Source organism: Perkinsus marinus (assembly GCF_000006405.1).
Source record: "Perkinsus marinus ATCC 50983 genomic scaffold scf_1104296975500, whole genome shotgun sequence".
Classification (NCBI taxonomy): domain Eukaryota; phylum Perkinsozoa; order Perkinsida; family Perkinsidae; genus Perkinsus; species Perkinsus marinus.
Window position 1 is genome coordinate 89,905 of NW_003200768.1, and position 15,180 is coordinate 105,084.

Below are 15,180 nucleotides of genomic sequence, written 5' to 3' on the forward strand. Positions count from 1 at the left end.
GCCGTAGATTTGCGTCTATGAGAACTTGAAGCGTGCTCAAGTTTGGGAATACACAAGTTTTAACGCAGATACGTGAGTGCCTATGAGGGGGGTCCACAAAAGGGGTACTTTAGGCGAAACACATCTACGCCTCGAGTTGAATTCAGGAAAACCTGACCCTTGTCCCAATACTGCTTATGTTCATTCACCACGTTATTCATCGAGCCGTTGCATGTTTGGTAACAGCGTATGTTTGTAACGTGTCATAATGACAATGTCATGACCAAGGAGAGCAATGCTTGAGAAAATTGAATCACGTGTACTTCAGCGAATATATTGAACTCGGATGATTCAACGACGGTTTCATCTTCTCAACAACTTTTATATAATGTTGACCCCTACATGTAATAAAATCCCAACATCACAAAGTTCACGGACTACCTATGACTGTTCTCATGTATCCTTAAGTGAAAATGATTGATGACGACATTTTACGCTCTCTTCGGAGATTTAGCATGGTCTAAATACGAGACTGAATTCCAGACTCTCAAAATGACACATCGGCAGTACTAGCCGACTAACACTGTGAGTAATAAATCCAGTCCGCTCGATTATACTCACAGTGCTAGTACAAAGTACTCATACTAACGTCAAACACGACATTAATAGAACGGCGAGTAACAGCGCTTGTGATAATGAACAAAGGGCAGTAACACAGGTTCCGAAAAGCGCACATCTACCAACGATCAACAGCTGCATCGCCGTACTTTTCGATATCAGCGCCTGCGTCGAAAACCTTCACTGTTCTGCGATTCTTGCTGAGTACCTGCAACAGTGGCATGCTCCGCAGAACAGAGCATTTCCCATCAACACTGAGTATCTCACCACAAGCGTCGGGATTCCAGCCTTCCGTTGCGAATCGCTCATTCCAATATCTTCCATCTCCTTCTTAGCGCACACTCCTACAATTCGTTGCTGAGGAGGGATTGCTGCAGCCCAAACACTTACCATATTCCTTCTTCAGTACAGCACGAGTGCGCTTATCGTTGAAAGGAACCCTCAACCAATCGGGCATATCGTTCTGATGGTAAGCGACCTGCACCGACTATAACACTAACTGCAGGTGTCTGTGCCTCCGATCACCTGTTCATTCTCCGACTTATCACTCGAAATGAAAATGATCTCCAACTTGTCGGGATTCTTGGCCTTCACATCCTAATCAGAACAGAAACTCACCAACTTATGCATTTTGTCTAGAGGAAAGTAAATGAAGGAGGAATTCACGTGAAGCGCGCGAGACATTCCACATTGTTATACCATCAATACGCGAAGCAAATACACATTGCTATTCAGTACTGACTAATAGTATCCGCGCTTTAACTAAAAGGCCAGGGAATTATATCTCACTTCATAGAATTTGTTAACAGTGGGGGTGAAAGCTCTGCAATCGGGGCACCAGTGGGCAGCGAAATACCTAGGACAAGTACAGGAAAAGACTAAAACTCTGTCGAGATCGGAATTTCAAGTAAAACATTAGGAGATCGCCGGAGCGGATACGCAACTTCGTAAGGATAACGTACAGTGCAATGATGTCCTTTTTGAGCATCACTTCATCAGCACTTACAGCACTGCCGTCCTTTTTGAGGAGAGTCTTCCCCGCTAATATCGATGCTGACATAACCATTTTGAATTTACTATACAAATCTGGTTTCTAGCACTATCAACACTACAGAATCAACAGCTCGACACAAAAACTGTCCCTTGAGTTCTTGTGGGTGGACGAAAATCCGATGTTCAACCTCGATATATGTTAGAGTCGAGTAATTCGAGAACGATCTACTACACACTGTCGTAGTACGCATCTTTTCGTGATAGATCTCATGTAGTGCAATGTGGTCTTTGCATGAACCCCACTACTAGAAACACAACAGACGTAAGTATGACACTCCTATGTAACGCTGCAACAATAGCAAACGTCCGACAATGATGATATCAGCAGCCCACGACGAGCTGGATACAATGGACGGTAGAGGAGTATGAGCTGGGTTAGCACACAATAGAACTTAGAATAGCTCGTATTGGACACACCGCTAACTAACAGATATACGTGAATTCTGCATCACCAAGCAGTGTCACCAGGCAGTGTCACCAGCACTCCTCATAGTCAAACAGCAGCGAACAATGGCGGAGTACAACATTAATAATGGTTATAGATATCCCTCATAAAAGAATGTAGTACTTATCTTAGAACAACCAGTGCAGTAAATGATACCGCACGAACCACTTACATGCAGGTGATGCGACAAGCATGGGATAAGCACGTATGGTTCAGAAATGCAACTACTATTACTACAACTACGACGACAACACACTCTTAACCGAAGCAATGAGCAACATCCCTATTCCGACCGACAATTCCATAGCATGGCAAAACTTATTACGGCCTCGAGTCCTGATGCTGTGTAGGAGGCTGAGACACCTAAGTGCTACAAAGACAAGCTATGGTTAGTCAAGACAGGGAGAGGACGATAACTCAAGTTACGGATTATGAGAATGCCAAACTTCACTCCGATAATGGGGGGAGAATTCAGCCTGAGAACCCTTCCCACGAGCAGAGCGGTCAAACTATTACCATGGGCACAAGTGCCTATGATAGACTGTAGTTTCAGTGGTTACATACAGTATTAGACGACGAACTCACGATACGAAACGCCATACTACGAAATCTGAGCACGGCGAATAGAGCAACGAGACGAACATTAATAATGCTCGTGACGTCGGCGTTAAAAGGTGTGACGCTACGAGTTCGAGAAAAGTTATAATAATATAGCCACGATGTTGATCACGGCATAGAATGAGCAGTGGATTATGAAGAACATCAATAATACTTCTTCGAGTGTGGTTGCCGCCTGTGCACATATAATATGTTACACACAGGAGCATCACTCATTCATAACGACTATCTTCTCATCACAGACGGCGAAGCGACGATCCTTCAACAGTAGAAGCGGATGGGCTCACATCCTTCAAGAACTTCGAAGTCAATGGCGCACTGAGAGCAAATCATAACAACACCAAACACAGTCCCATGACCCATGCTCTTACCTGGCACTGCTTCTGGTTGTAGCCGATATCTTATTACTATTAGACTCATCAGATCGAATGATGATTGGTAAAGTGAGCTTAGGCAATGCGGCGGAGTTTTCACCAACGTGAATAACTTCTTTTCGTACGAGCTCCGTGTTGCCATATCTGCACAGTAACAATCTTCCCACACAACGATAACAATCCGGCAGTACACAGGCTGTTCTTTTGGATGCCGTAGGAGGTAGTTCCTGGCAAGCTCAACCCCTGGCTCGTTGGGCTCTAATACCTAAGATCATTAGATAAATACACCAGTCAACACATACCACACCTCCAGGACAACGTGTACTACCAGTTTCCGTGGATTGCATGAAGAGTACATATGGGAGTTGTGGGCGAGCTTTACCGCCCGTTCCCGAAGATTCTGAGGACTACTCTCTGAACTCGCCTTCCGCACTGCCCATCGAGATGGGCGTGTCATCAACACTACAAAGGATACTACAACAAGGAACGAAGACCCAATACTTGCATGCATGGCGGTGATAACAAAACCAGGGAGAATATGAGAAAACTGGCATCACTACTCTGTAGGTGAGACAAGGCCACCCACATCTATGACTATGAGCTGTACGATACTGCTACTAATGATACGGCAGGCAACGCTGCTGTGAATAGAGATATGATAGTAGTAATGATGAATCGTAGCGCCGCTCGCTGTATCAATGAGCTGGATGCCAAGGATGTCTTCATGTAAAGTAGGACACGACGACGGCTGTTGAAGTGGATGGGCACGGAGACGATATGGGGTATTTTGAGTAGTTCGAATACTCAAGAAGATGGTACCACTGGTTACACAGTCGCACCGGTAGAAGCGTGGTTTCTCATCTCTATCGCGGTTGGCTGTCGAGAGGAACCACAACGGACCGAACGGTCCATAATGGGAAATGTTTTCACTACAATCATTATGATGATCAAAGTGTCGTAGTACGAAAGCTATTTCATCAATTGTACATCGAAGGGCGAGAGAATAAAATGAGAATACACCAGCAGAAAACCGCAATCGCAAAGAATGTCCGCTACCAGCAACAATAACAGTCGTCGTTATCGAGTGGTCTGCAGTACAAAATGACTCTAAAGTGACTGACTAGAGAGTGTCGGAATGGATGAACGGCTCAGAGTGCCGCCCGTCTACCCGTAATGGGAACTGAAGCCCGCCTTGCTCGTCACAACGGACGTAGCGGACCGACCATGGCCACGACGACGATGCCCAAGAGTCCTAGTTCAGGAAATTTTATTCTCTGAATTTTGTTACCACAGATGAGGATAACTACAAGTATTACTACTTCTGTATAGACTATTGCTGTTGCTGATGGATGAGCGGCAACGACAATGGGTGTGAACCAACAGAGAGATATCTACAGATCAACAGCGGTCTGCAATTCGTAGTTCTCTCCATTGAACGAAATGTCCACCATTCCATTGAATGTAAATAGATCCTGAATATAACCAAGTCGAGTGGACTTTGAGCCTCTGCTACTAGGCTTACTTGAAAAGCCCTTCTAAGAATGGTGAGCTCATGAATAAGGGTTTCACAACTTGGAGCACTGACCAACTTGACGCTTTTTGGGAGGCAATGGTACGTGGAGGCAGCGGTCACTTTTAAGCACGCTTGCCGTTCTTTCAGAGAATCTCCTATCGAGATCAACTGAAGAGAGCCTATCACAATCGGGGACAATAACGATGCTCACACTTACCTGAGAGGGCTTAAACTCGCTGGATAAATGAGCGAAAGCAAGGAACTTCCATAAAGAAGAAGTGTCCGTATATTGATTCTCGGAATACTGCTCCTCATACGTAGTTCTAGCAGATATAATGCGACAGTGTCGCAGGACCTTTGAAGAGGCGTCAGCAGCCAAGACTATACCCAAGCCGCCCTACTTACCCTAGACAGAGAGGGGAAGTAGGTCTGAGCAGAATACTCTACCCAACCTTGCTTGGAGTTAGTTACGATGATGACAGGGCCCAGTCGAAGACTGCACTTGAGCAATCCTTCCACAACTAGAGCAAGCTCTTGTAGTTCATCCCTGATACAAAGATAATAACGACCTACATGGATCACCTAGCAGGCCTACCAGAATTCCCTAGTCATGTCTCGTCGTGAACAAATATCAAAGGTTGGAAAGAGAGTGTCATCCCAATCGAAGATGGTGACTCCAGCCGCGCCAGATTTACTGATCATTTTCCGGAGTCGCATCCCACATCCCTGTGCCCTTTGTCGCAGGGTTTGTCTGTCCGACAGACTGCGACTGTCTAGGATGTCAAGCATGGTTACTCGTTTGATTCAAAGCTCAACCTTACGACATTAAAGCTCTAATATTAGGAAGATCGTAAATCAACGACGCAGTACGTGTCAGCGACGCCAAGTCGCGCACGTCCCGAATTATTGGAGGAGAAACGTCATCGCCGGGGATCGAACCCGAGACATCATCAGCGCACGTTGGAGCTCTCAACATGTGCTGTTGAGAATTGAACTAATTCTCTTGCTCGAATCCATTCATGTTCTACGTTACTTCCCCTGCCAGCTTCCCTGACCGTGCGAATGGCTGAAATCGATTCCTCAGAGATTGAGGAGTGCTTTCGTATATTTGCTGGCCCTTCCAATGAACAGCTACCGACCAACAATATCGGTCCAGCACTGCGTAGCCTCGGTAGGCAACAGCACTCGATATACAATTGCGATTCATCTTTCCGTCTCTGTTTAACCATATCGCTGATCCGAATGCATCCACAATCATTGATTATTCTCGCAAGGAGTCAGCCCCCGGACAACCCCGTGAGGCCGACGAGAGCTTCTAAATCCACACAAGACAGGTGGACGTTGTGTTGCTTAGGAATACATATTTCCGAAGAGGCTCTAGCCGACTTAACGGTCGAGATTGGTATTGAGCACGGTCTCGATCTCCATGAATTCACAAGACTGTATGAAAGACTGAAGGATGCCGACGGACCAGGCGACGAAAAGAGTCTCAGAGAGGTATGAGTTCCATAGTCCATGTTTGACTCGTTCTGTGCATCACAACAGCTTGTGTGTTACAGGCTTTCCGAGTCCTTGACGTGACAGGATCGGGCAAGGTCTCTGTTAAAGACATCCGACACATCGTTACTACTCTCGGGGAGAAGCTATCTGTGAGGGGGCACTTCACTGCACGAAGCGACCTATCTTGGCCTCAGGATGCCGATATGGACACGTTCTTGGAGAGTGCTGGGATTCCGGTCGATATAGACACTAGTCTCGACTACGAGCAGTTCCATCGCATGTTCGAGTGTCTGCTGCTCACTGTGCCCTCCACATGATCCTCATTAGGTTATCGCATGTGTCAGACGCACCTACTCACAGTCTACGAACCACAACACAGAAGACTATGGCAGATACATGAATGCTTACAGCCAGTGTTGTTCTCTTTTTCCCCAATGAGTGATGTCGCGTGTGAGAGAGATTTACAACTTGGGTTGGCCAACTCCTCGGATCAATACTAGCTGCGGACCATTTCACACACCGAAATAAGCTCAATCATTCGCATCCGTCAAGCTTTGTATATGATTCTCGATTCCTGGCGCCTTGTCCCACTGAATGAAGTCCTCATTCATTATGATCTTCGACGTAGACATAAGCTACTTGCTCCAAGTATACTGGCAGCACTAGTGTCATAGTGCAGCACAACTTTGGCAATGCAATTCGGTGGGGAATTTGGTGATTGATGTGTGGGTATCGTTATAAGGAGTAGTACACTTTGGCTGTTTCCCGATCATACGCGTTGGGTCGGGTAGCGGTCAGCTGATTCGTGGTTGCATCATAGTGTAAACTCTCCCTTCCAAAGCTGGAGAGTGTTCCGTCTTTCAGCATCTAATTACTCAAGTAATTGGATCCCGGAACGCAGCCGGTCTGCCCCGAGTTCCCCCAAGAACCATTCGACTGAGAGGCAGCAACATCCAGTCCAACAGTCGTCATCGAGAGAACTGAACACGGCCGTAGTTGAGATGAAAAGTGAGTAAATACTGAGTTTTAAAATCACATCTATAGAACAGCAGATTAACTAATGAAATTCTAAATGCCCCTTCACAGCTGGGACCACATTGGTAGTGTCGACGAGGAACGTATCGTGCCCAAATCTGATGCGCAAGAATCCAGCATGTCAGCGGACACCACGGCATATCTCTTACATGGCATCCAGCTCATAATATACAACATCCTTATTGCCGACCTCTCTCAGGGCATCAGCCAGTTCTCGCTGCTGCCAAACCTACACACTATTCCATCAATGACGGAGACTTCAAAGAGCTATAAATCCGATGAGCGCTTACAATCTGTTGCCAGCTGCACGAGGATCGAAGCGGAGAATCGTAGACATCGACTTACCGGGAAAAGTATGTCGCTTTTTACGCCAATAATCATCGTTGGGACAGCTTTCATAGGCTTGAGGCCATCAGCTATGGTACCTCCATCAGGGGCCACACTGAACATATCCATAGCCTAACGACACATCGGTTTAGAGGATCCAATCACAATGAACGCGATTATGAGCCGCACCTTTGATAAGTAGAGCAGACTGTTGGGGTCATAGGTGCCGACCCACTTCTTGCCTTGATGCCCAAGGTACTCCTCTATAGCGAAGAGAGCATCGTTCAAGTCTACTTGCCGATCTTTATCCTTCTCGAAAACAGAGGATCGCCGTCTTGCGAAGCGGGAATCCCATTCAGGACCACTTCGGTATCTGACTCGCGATATTGGGAACCTCATGGGCTCCAAAGTCCTGTAAATGTTGTAACAAATGACCATAAATTGAGTGAACTCCCCTCGTACGTTGTCGTAGCAATCTCCCTGGCCAGACGGAGTCCTTTCTCCGGAAAGTAAGGCGTGTCATAATAGTGACCTCCTTGCCAGTGAGGATCAGAGACTAGAGCTTGTCGTTGCACATGGCGTAGAGCGATGGAATGTGGGCTACTGTATGCACTGCTCGATATAATCTGTTCAGGGAGGAATCAGATGAACCAAACCGTATATGCAGCTCTTCAAGGCGCGAGGAGGGCGAGACTCTGATGATTAACGAGGAGCATGCCATATTACCACAGCACGCTTTGCTATCCCTGGGTATCGACTGCATAGTGCCAGAGTCTGCATGCCACCCATAGAGCTACCAACACTGCAATGCAACTGCTCTGAAGAGATATGACGATGTTAGTCCGAACAGCATGACAGACAGCAGTGTAATGCATCGCTCTCTCATGGGAATATGGACAAGAGGCTCACCAATTCCAAAGCGCTTCCGTATAAGTTCCACTTGCATTCGCACAATATCAAAGATTGTAATGACAGGGAAGTCCCCACCATAAGGACGGCCTGTGTCAGGGTTCACTGAGGAAGGACCAGTGGAGCCAAAACAACTACCCAGGACCTGCAATACCACAACTAATTAACATCATAATAATCATGATGATAAGGTTACATTAGAACATATTATGAAGAACTTGTCAGTGTCGAGAGCATGGCCTGGACCGATGAAGTTCTCCCACCAGCCAGGTGCTGGGATGCATTCAGTACCTGTGAATATCTATGAACTCCGTTGAAAAGATACTCGTACTCCTAGCGTGAGAGCTGGCACTGAGACCAGTGTGTAGTAGAACAGCATTGTCCTTGCGGTCATTGAGTTGTCCCCAGGTCTCGAAAGCTACTCGTGCCCCTTTGAGCGGGTTAGTAGGGTGGTTATCCAAGGGTAACGGCTGTGGCAGGTCGAATGTCTGAGAAGACCACGGAGTGATGAGGGACACTCCCTATCGTTGCTGCCATCAACGCACAGTCGACATGAGTATTCATGCCTCAGGGTTCGATGAATCATTCAGCGGAGGACTCCGCATGATATGCATTAGTATTCTCAATACAGGGAGAATGTCGGGCTACTATCCAGAGAATAGTTGATCTACATATCAAGTTGAACCCTCCTCCCAGAAGAGAGATCTGCATAGTCAAGCCTTGGTTCACCTGATATCCGGCAAAATGTGCTGCATCCTGGTAAGCCACCTCGGGCCCACTAGCAGTACTTGCATTGCGACGACTATGCTGTAGTGCTGCTGTCGTCGTCGTCGTCGTTAGAGTTCGCCGTAGTGTGCACGATGCGTTCACTCCGACTCTGCTTAGCCGATCAAGTAAGAGAAGGCTGGAAGCGTTCATACAAGATAAAACTGTAAAAAGTCTATTGCCTTACAGGGACCCGACCACATGGTATGACGAGAATAATATAATTGCTAGATACTACCGAACATGAAATCGTAGAGTACAACTACTGTTGACAGACAGTAGCTAGCTGAACACGACGCAACGTTGAATTAGGAAAATAATCGAACTTACGGCATGTCAAATGATTCGAGTGCAACACGACATTAATCATACTATGATTAGTGTCGTATACAAACCTTTGAGGACCAATTCTACCAGCCTCTACGCTTTCTTACGGAAACGACGCTGGACTCTAGCGTCTAGAGACGCGTGTCTTTGAGTGCAGAAAGACAGCTGCTTCTGCTGCCTCGAGAAAGACAGTCTAGCCGTTCATCGACACCCTCGCAAGGGTCGCGTCGTTGCACAGGGGACAGAGGAGCTCAACAGCCTCATGATGGGCCTGTAACACTAGCAGATACCGTGAACAGGACTTAGGTCCCATGTTGGTTTGGTAGCCATCTGCTTAGTTGGCATAGACAGTTGAAGCAATAGAAAATTGAAATCCCGTCAGAGGTAGCATATCAACAGCAAGAGTCCCCCAAGTCGCTGTAGAGGCCGAGAACCTCGTCTTCGTTACAGGACGAGATGGTAAACTCCCCAGCTGCAGCGTGCTGAGAGAAGAGATCTGTGACGGGATTATCGACATCCAGTATTTTCACGACGAACTGAGAAAACAGTAACGATGACTGAATAGGGTTGTTGGTACGATTCTCCCAGGGATACGGTCTCTCTAAACCCACAGGCCCGACAAAGAGGCATCTCCGTTACCACCCAACCATGACTAGCAACAAAACATCATCAGTGTACTCACAACAACTCATCATCCATCGTGTGTACACCTGGTGTACTACACCATGTACCACCATCCTACTCGGTCCCACCATCCGCAGCTGCTGCCGATGCCTCCCTCTCCTCAGCTAGCTGTGCTAGGTCGGCCTCAAGTAGTGGTACGAAGTCAGCGTCGATGGCAGACGCCTCGCTAGGGTCAACAGCAGTTGGGACTTCAACAAGCTCCTTTGCAGGTAAAGCTACAGGTAAGGGAAGGGAGCTCTAGTGAATGTGAGTTACTAATACCTTCTTCAGTTTCTCCCCCTCCTTCCGGACTATCTGCTGCCTCTTCTCCCTTACCCTCCTCAACCGTGCCTCCCTCGTCCTTCTCTGCCTCTTCCGTTGCCGCTACCCGAGGCTCCCATACCCTCTTGTGCAGGTCACTATTTAGCCACCTCATACGGACATCCTAAGCAGTGACAAGGATGATATCGGCGGAGCGAAACACTGTCCTATAGTAAGTATCGCTACCTTCTCTCTAAGCTCAACTGCTGCCTCCAACAAGCCCAACAATATAACCTCGGCAGGGCGCTCCTTACTCACTTCTTCCTCGATAGCACCATCTAAAGGGTTCATAAAGTCTGACATCCTCCAGCCAGGTGCCTACCCTCGGCCTTCTGACCGCCACATTGTATCGCCTCCTCGACCAAAGCCTTTGCCCTCTCTAAAGTATGTTCCGGAGGCACACCTGGCCTTGGTCGCCTCATATCAGCCGATACGATCTACGACCATTGGCTCCAGGAAACCCATAACAGAAGCAATCACCTTCTCCCAAATGCTTTCAGAATGGAGGGCGGCTACCAGCTGAGACCACTGGAGCTCCGCATCTCCATAAATCGAAGACGCATCTTGCTCAGCGAGGAACAACAGCACCGCCTGAAGTGTCGGCTCGTCAAGGGAGACAGTACACAGCGATAATAACCTTCATGATAACAGCCAATGCCTCTTCGGGTAGCTTTCTAGAGCTGATATCAAGTAGCAAGTTGCCCTTAACAGTACCATCCAACACAGACCTATACAGACATCTCTATGAGCTTGATGTGCATCATCCAAGGAAGTCACCCAAAGCGGTACCTCAACATCTTCAACTTGCGGGCTAATCGTATAACCCCCTTATCATCATCAGTCGCATCTACAATACGAACACTTCCTCGACCTCCGACCGCGCGCTATGGACCTTCCCCTAATCCTTCGATTTCCTCCTCCACTTGCTTCTCCACCTCCTCCACTGCCTCTCCACCGGTGGCCTCCACATACTTACCCATCAATTCCGTACGATTGGCCTCGCCAGCTTCAGACGTCTATCAAACTCGACTTCAACCCACATCTCATTGTTGCATACTCACTAGGTATTCAGCCTGTTCCCTAACAGCTTGTAGCTCCATAGCAGCCTTCCCCTTCTCAAGGTGACCGCAGAGGGCAGCCAACTACAGTCCTGTTACAACCACCTCTCAGCCACCATCGTCTACTACCTTCTCAATGTACTGCTGGCGAATCTCCAACAAGCCTCCCTCTGCTCCTAGGGTGTCCACACATAGAACCAGCTGCCCAGTTACGCCCTCCAATGCATTCAATTCTCTAATCACTGGCTGTACGGGTTCCTCGGGATTCTAGGCAAGGAGAGACACAGCATATAACCCCGGATGGAGTCCCCTGCAGTTGACATTGTGCATGATATCACCTCCTCCCCTTCCTTTAGCTCAGCCACTGCCTGCTCATATTGAGCCTTAGCCTCCTCAAACCTACAACACACTAGCCTCCCGAATATTCCCAGCTAACTACGATGCCATTTCCTCCGCGAACTGAGCTCGTCGTTCCTTCATGTCGGTCACTGCTGCTTCCAGGCCCTCCTTATTCAAGAGGCTTGAATACCTACACACCACCCCGTATACGTCTCGAGTCCCTGGCGCGATCGTTGGTCATTACGTTATCGGGATAGCCAGGAAAGATCCGGGCTTAGTAAACTCGAAGTACTTCACTTCGGGGACATCCATAACGTTGGATATATACCTACACATTTTGTAATACACAGTCTTACCTGTAAACTAGATCAATGAGATGGTCCACTCATGGCTTTTCAAATGCATAGCGAGATAGCTCCCAAGACAAGTCATGACTCACAATTGCCTCGACCTAGGAGAGGGCTCTTGATCCCCTTCTTCCTCTTCTTCCCCTCGTGGTTGGAGCACCTGTTCGGCGAGGTGCGACATAGTGATGTTACACGCATCTACTACCTGCCAAACAACTCCCTCACTTCCCTGCAACCTTGCCTCACCAGGGGCAGTACCAGAATTAGCAATGTACCTTCAGACGGCTCGCTGGGTGCTTACCCTAGACTGGCATGACGCACCGTATAAGCTTGGCTCCTTCCTCATCGATGACAACCTCCCCAACGTAACACCCGCTGCACCCAGCAACTGCCTCTCGCACACTGTCAGTTAGCTCTTGCCACAAGCCTGGGTTTGGGAAGCGCTGGCAGTACTTACAATCTAAAAAGAACAAGAGTAGCTACCAGGATGGACGTTCCAGAAGAGGGCTTTCAGTGAACTACGTTGATGAGAGTTTCGAGTTACGCTAGCAAAGTAGACTTTAGTGGCATCCTGAGTGAATTTATCCGATGATTGCATACTGTAGGTGATGACCGCCACGTTCACAAATTATAACGACTCATCAATGTAAGGCTAAAATGCATCGATTCCTTCGTAATGAGATCATCCGATATCTAATCCGATCAACTCACGCAGAGGATTGAGGCGTGCCATACTGCTAATCTTGACAAGCCGTATTACCTTCATTGTAATCGACATTGGCGAGTCTCTGCGAGAGCTCGTCCAGGATCTTCAGTGGCCTCGCTGCTCTCTCTTCCTCTTCCTCGAGTTTTACTTGTCTTTCACGAAGCTGATTAGTCACAATAGCGACGCAACTAATCCTCACAAAGAACTATTGAACTACTTCGGCGTCGACCGTTTTTGTATATTGTAATTGCTTTCGAGCTTTTACTTCACGTTCCTGTTCGGAGACTGAAGAGAGCAGATCAATCTCCATGGTGCGATGTCCGAACTTTCGATATTACCCTGCGCCTCAGCCCAGAGCTTGAGCCAATTGCTGAGGTATTCAACAGGCTCAACAGATCCGTGCTCCTGCTGATAGAGATCAGCCAGTGCACGGCTCAGCACAGGCGTGATGGTTCCGGCAGCGTAAGTGTCGAACTCACTCATTACACTGGAACGTAATCCTTCAGGAGGTTCAGTTCAGTTCTGTAGATCAAGATTAATTCCGTAACCGTAGCCTGCGAGCATAAACCAGTTACAGGGTCAATTGAATTAACTCGGGGTGGCTCGTGAAGGGCGAGCGAGTCGATCTCTAACGGGAAGAAGATGCGCTCTTGCATCGCTCCGCTGCAACGTAATCGATCACGTGATCGATTCCTTCAGCGCGTGGTCCCCTATTGATTCATCAAACCCCTCAGTGGTTAAACTGATTGGAGAGCCGTTAGCTCACAGTCCCCACACATCATGGCACCTCGCGATCCCAAGAAGCTTGCTAAGAAGACCGCCTACCTCGACAGAGTGAAGGACCTCCTCGACACTTGCGAGAAGATTCTCATTGCCTCCGTTGATCATGTCGGATCCAACCAGTTGCAGCAGATCCGTATTGGTCTCCGTGGCAAGGCCATCATCGTCATGGGTAAGAACACTATGCTCCGTACCGCCCTTAGGCAGTACGAGGAGGAGCACGACGCTGATCTCGGCCATCTCTTGAATGTCATCAAGGGTAACATCGGTCTTATCTTCTGCATGGCTCCCATCGACGAGATTCGTGAGATCATCTCCCAGCACAAGGTTCCCGCTATGGCTAAGGCTGGTATGGTTGCTCAGTGCAATGTCGATATCCCCGCTGGTCCCACCTCTTTGGACCCCTCTCAGACCAACTTCTTCCAGGCTTTGAACATCGCCACTAAGATTGTCAAGGGTTCCATTGAGATCTCCAACGATGTCGCTCTTGTCACTAAGGGTTCGAAGGTTACCGCCTCCCAGCAGGCCCTTCTCATGAAGTTGAACATCCGTCCCTTCGAGTACGGTGTCGAACTTGAGTCCATCTACGACAACGGTGAGGTCTATGATGCCGCTGCCCTGGATATCAGCGATGATGATCTTGTTGAGAAGTTCATGCACGGTGTTACCTATTTCGCCGCCTTCTCTCGTGAAGCCGGCATCCCCAACGAGGCCACCTTGCCTTATGCTATCAACAACGCCTTCAGGAACATCGCCGCCTTGTGCTCCGACATCGACTTCACTTTCCCTGAGATTGAGGAGCTTAAGGTATTACGGATGCTCCTTCTCATGCCGTTCTTTGGAGGGGTTGCAGTGTGGCCTCTAACCATGCTCGCAGTAACCGTCTATGCGAGCACCTTGACGTGGTGTATAGTCGCTAACGGTTCCCTCCTATACAGTATGCGTTGGTTGAGTGCCTTGGCCCTCCCTTCGCTGTGCCGGTATATTCCTAGTCGTTCAGTAGCTGCTATGTGGCCATTAGCTGAAAGAAAAACCATACCGGCAACAATTTCTTTGCTTGATGCGTCTCTTTGATTTGACTATCGTACTAATGATCATTATCGTTCTATTTTCAGGAATTCCTCAAGGATCCTTCCAAATTCGCTTCCGCCGCCCCCGCCGCTGGCGCTGCTGCTGCTGGCGAGGCCAAGGCTGAGGCCGCTGCTGCTCCCGCTGAGGAGGAGGAAGAGGAGGATGAGGAGATGGATTTCGATCTCTTCGATTAAGGTGTACTCTGCTGATGACCTGTTGATACTCACTTGCCGAATCGGTTTCGTGTGGCTGCCAAGGGGTTGCTTTATGCGCCTTGAAAGAGGACATCGTCTTTTGTTGTGTTGATAGTGGCATTTGCTATGCACACTCTCCCTCGACTACACTAGCGATAGTGTTGTCGACCTGTTCGTGTGCACATAACTTATTGCGTGTTCGCGCTTGTGCTTCTTCCCGTGGGGCATTGGTGATTTA

At 48.2% G+C, this 15,180-nt stretch overlaps 6 protein-coding genes across 6 annotated transcripts; 2 read left to right on the top strand and 4 right to left on the bottom strand.

The window, feature by feature from the left end:
* Positions 1 to 652: 652 nt before the first annotated feature.
* Pmar_PMAR001996 (thioredoxin, putative) lies at positions 653 to 1,663 on the bottom strand (the record flags this gene model as incomplete). The annotated part of the gene is made up of 6 exons (XM_002765416.1): positions 653 to 805; positions 865 to 941; positions 988 to 1,075; positions 1,123 to 1,194; positions 1,387 to 1,453; positions 1,560 to 1,663. 6 exons carry the CDS (start codon positions 1,661 to 1,663, stop codon positions 716 to 718), a joined length of 498 nt encoding a protein of 165 aa, XP_002765462.1. The 3' UTR covers positions 653 to 715.
* Positions 1,664 to 1,946: 283 nt separating this feature from the next.
* On the bottom strand, positions 1,947 to 3,563 carry Pmar_PMAR001997 (hypothetical protein). The gene is made up of 4 exons (XM_002765417.1): positions 3,416 to 3,563; positions 3,279 to 3,352; positions 3,085 to 3,231; positions 1,947 to 3,031 (listed from the first exon to the last, which is right to left on the bottom strand). The coding sequence occupies exons 1-4, from the start codon at positions 3,542 to 3,544 to the stop codon at positions 2,950 to 2,952; spliced, it is 432 nt and encodes a 143-aa protein (XP_002765463.1). The 5' UTR covers positions 3,545 to 3,563; the 3' UTR covers positions 1,947 to 2,949.
* Positions 3,564 to 3,625: 62 nt separating this feature from the next.
* On the bottom strand, positions 3,626 to 5,401 carry Pmar_PMAR001998 (apicomplexan-conserved protein, putative). Its single transcript, XM_002765418.1, has 5 exons — positions 5,196 to 5,401; positions 5,006 to 5,147; positions 4,818 to 4,955; positions 4,610 to 4,768; positions 3,626 to 4,559 (listed from the first exon to the last, which is right to left on the bottom strand). The coding sequence occupies exons 1-5, from the start codon at positions 5,387 to 5,389 to the stop codon at positions 4,479 to 4,481; spliced, it is 714 nt and encodes a 237-aa protein (XP_002765464.1). The 5' UTR covers positions 5,390 to 5,401; the 3' UTR covers positions 3,626 to 4,478.
* Positions 5,402 to 5,662: 261 nt separating this feature from the next.
* Positions 5,663 to 6,417, top strand: Pmar_PMAR001999 (calmodulin, putative; the record flags this gene model as incomplete). Its single annotated transcript, XM_002765419.1, has 4 exons — positions 5,663 to 5,771; positions 5,955 to 6,097; positions 6,160 to 6,249; positions 6,295 to 6,417. The coding sequence occupies 4 exons, from the start codon at positions 5,663 to 5,665 to the stop codon at positions 6,415 to 6,417; spliced, it is 465 nt and encodes a 154-aa protein (XP_002765465.1).
* A 740-nt stretch (positions 6,418 to 7,157) lies between these two features.
* On the bottom strand, positions 7,158 to 13,380 carry Pmar_PMAR002000 (hypothetical protein; the record flags this gene model as incomplete). Its single annotated transcript, XM_002765420.1, has 27 exons — positions 7,158 to 7,233; positions 7,285 to 7,364; positions 7,481 to 7,594; positions 7,652 to 7,835; positions 7,925 to 8,088; positions 8,189 to 8,280; positions 8,372 to 8,516; positions 8,568 to 8,662; positions 10,216 to 10,362; positions 10,409 to 10,571; positions 10,634 to 10,725; positions 10,770 to 10,884; positions 10,928 to 11,038; positions 11,085 to 11,175; positions 11,237 to 11,294; positions 11,340 to 11,463; positions 11,509 to 11,589; positions 11,635 to 11,772; positions 11,844 to 11,904; positions 11,945 to 12,034; positions 12,089 to 12,172; positions 12,284 to 12,351; positions 12,397 to 12,466; positions 12,513 to 12,651; positions 12,952 to 13,060; positions 13,115 to 13,182; positions 13,236 to 13,380. 27 exons carry the CDS (start codon positions 13,378 to 13,380, stop codon positions 7,158 to 7,160), a joined length of 2,904 nt encoding a protein of 967 aa, XP_002765466.1.
* A 250-nt stretch (positions 13,381 to 13,630) lies between these two features.
* Positions 13,631 to 15,032, top strand: Pmar_PMAR002001 (ribosomal P protein, putative). Its single transcript, XM_002765421.1, has 2 exons — positions 13,631 to 14,484; positions 14,793 to 15,032. Exons 1-2 carry the CDS (start codon positions 13,678 to 13,680, stop codon positions 14,940 to 14,942), a joined length of 957 nt encoding a protein of 318 aa, XP_002765467.1. The 5' UTR covers positions 13,631 to 13,677; the 3' UTR covers positions 14,943 to 15,032.
* The last annotated feature ends 148 nt before the right edge of the window (positions 15,033 to 15,180 follow it).

Bases quoted from the DNA above. Each gene is read 5' to 3' on its own strand.
- Pmar_PMAR001997 (XM_002765417.1), bottom strand. From the start codon at position 3,544: ATGACACGCCCATCTCGATGGGCAGTGCGGAAGGCGAGTTCAGAGAGT. The intron at 3,353-3,415 runs GTAGTACACGTT...TAATGATCTTAG, and splicing joins CATGCAATCCACGGAAACTG to GTATTAGAGCCCAACGAGCC. The intron at 3,232-3,278 runs GTACTGCCGGAT...GTTACTGTGCAG, and splicing joins CATCCAAAAGAACAGCCTGT to ATATGGCAACACGGAGCTCG.
- Pmar_PMAR001998 (XM_002765418.1), bottom strand. From the start codon at position 5,389: ATGCTTGACATCCTAGACAGTCGCAGTCTGTCGGACAGACAAACCCTG. The intron at 5,148-5,195 runs GTAGGCCTGCTA...TCTTTGTATCAG, and splicing joins GACATGACTAGGGAATTCTG to GGATGAACTACAAGAGCTTG. The intron at 4,769-4,817 runs GTAAGTGTGAGC...GGCTCTCTTCAG, and splicing joins GCGAGTTTAAGCCCTCTCAG to TTGATCTCGATAGGAGATTC.
- Pmar_PMAR002001 (XM_002765421.1), top strand. From the start codon at position 13,678: ATGGCACCTCGCGATCCCAAGAAGCTTGCTAAGAAGACCGCCTACCTC. The intron at 14,485-14,792 runs GTATTACGGATG...TTCTATTTTCAG, and splicing joins CTGAGATTGAGGAGCTTAAG to GAATTCCTCAAGGATCCTTC.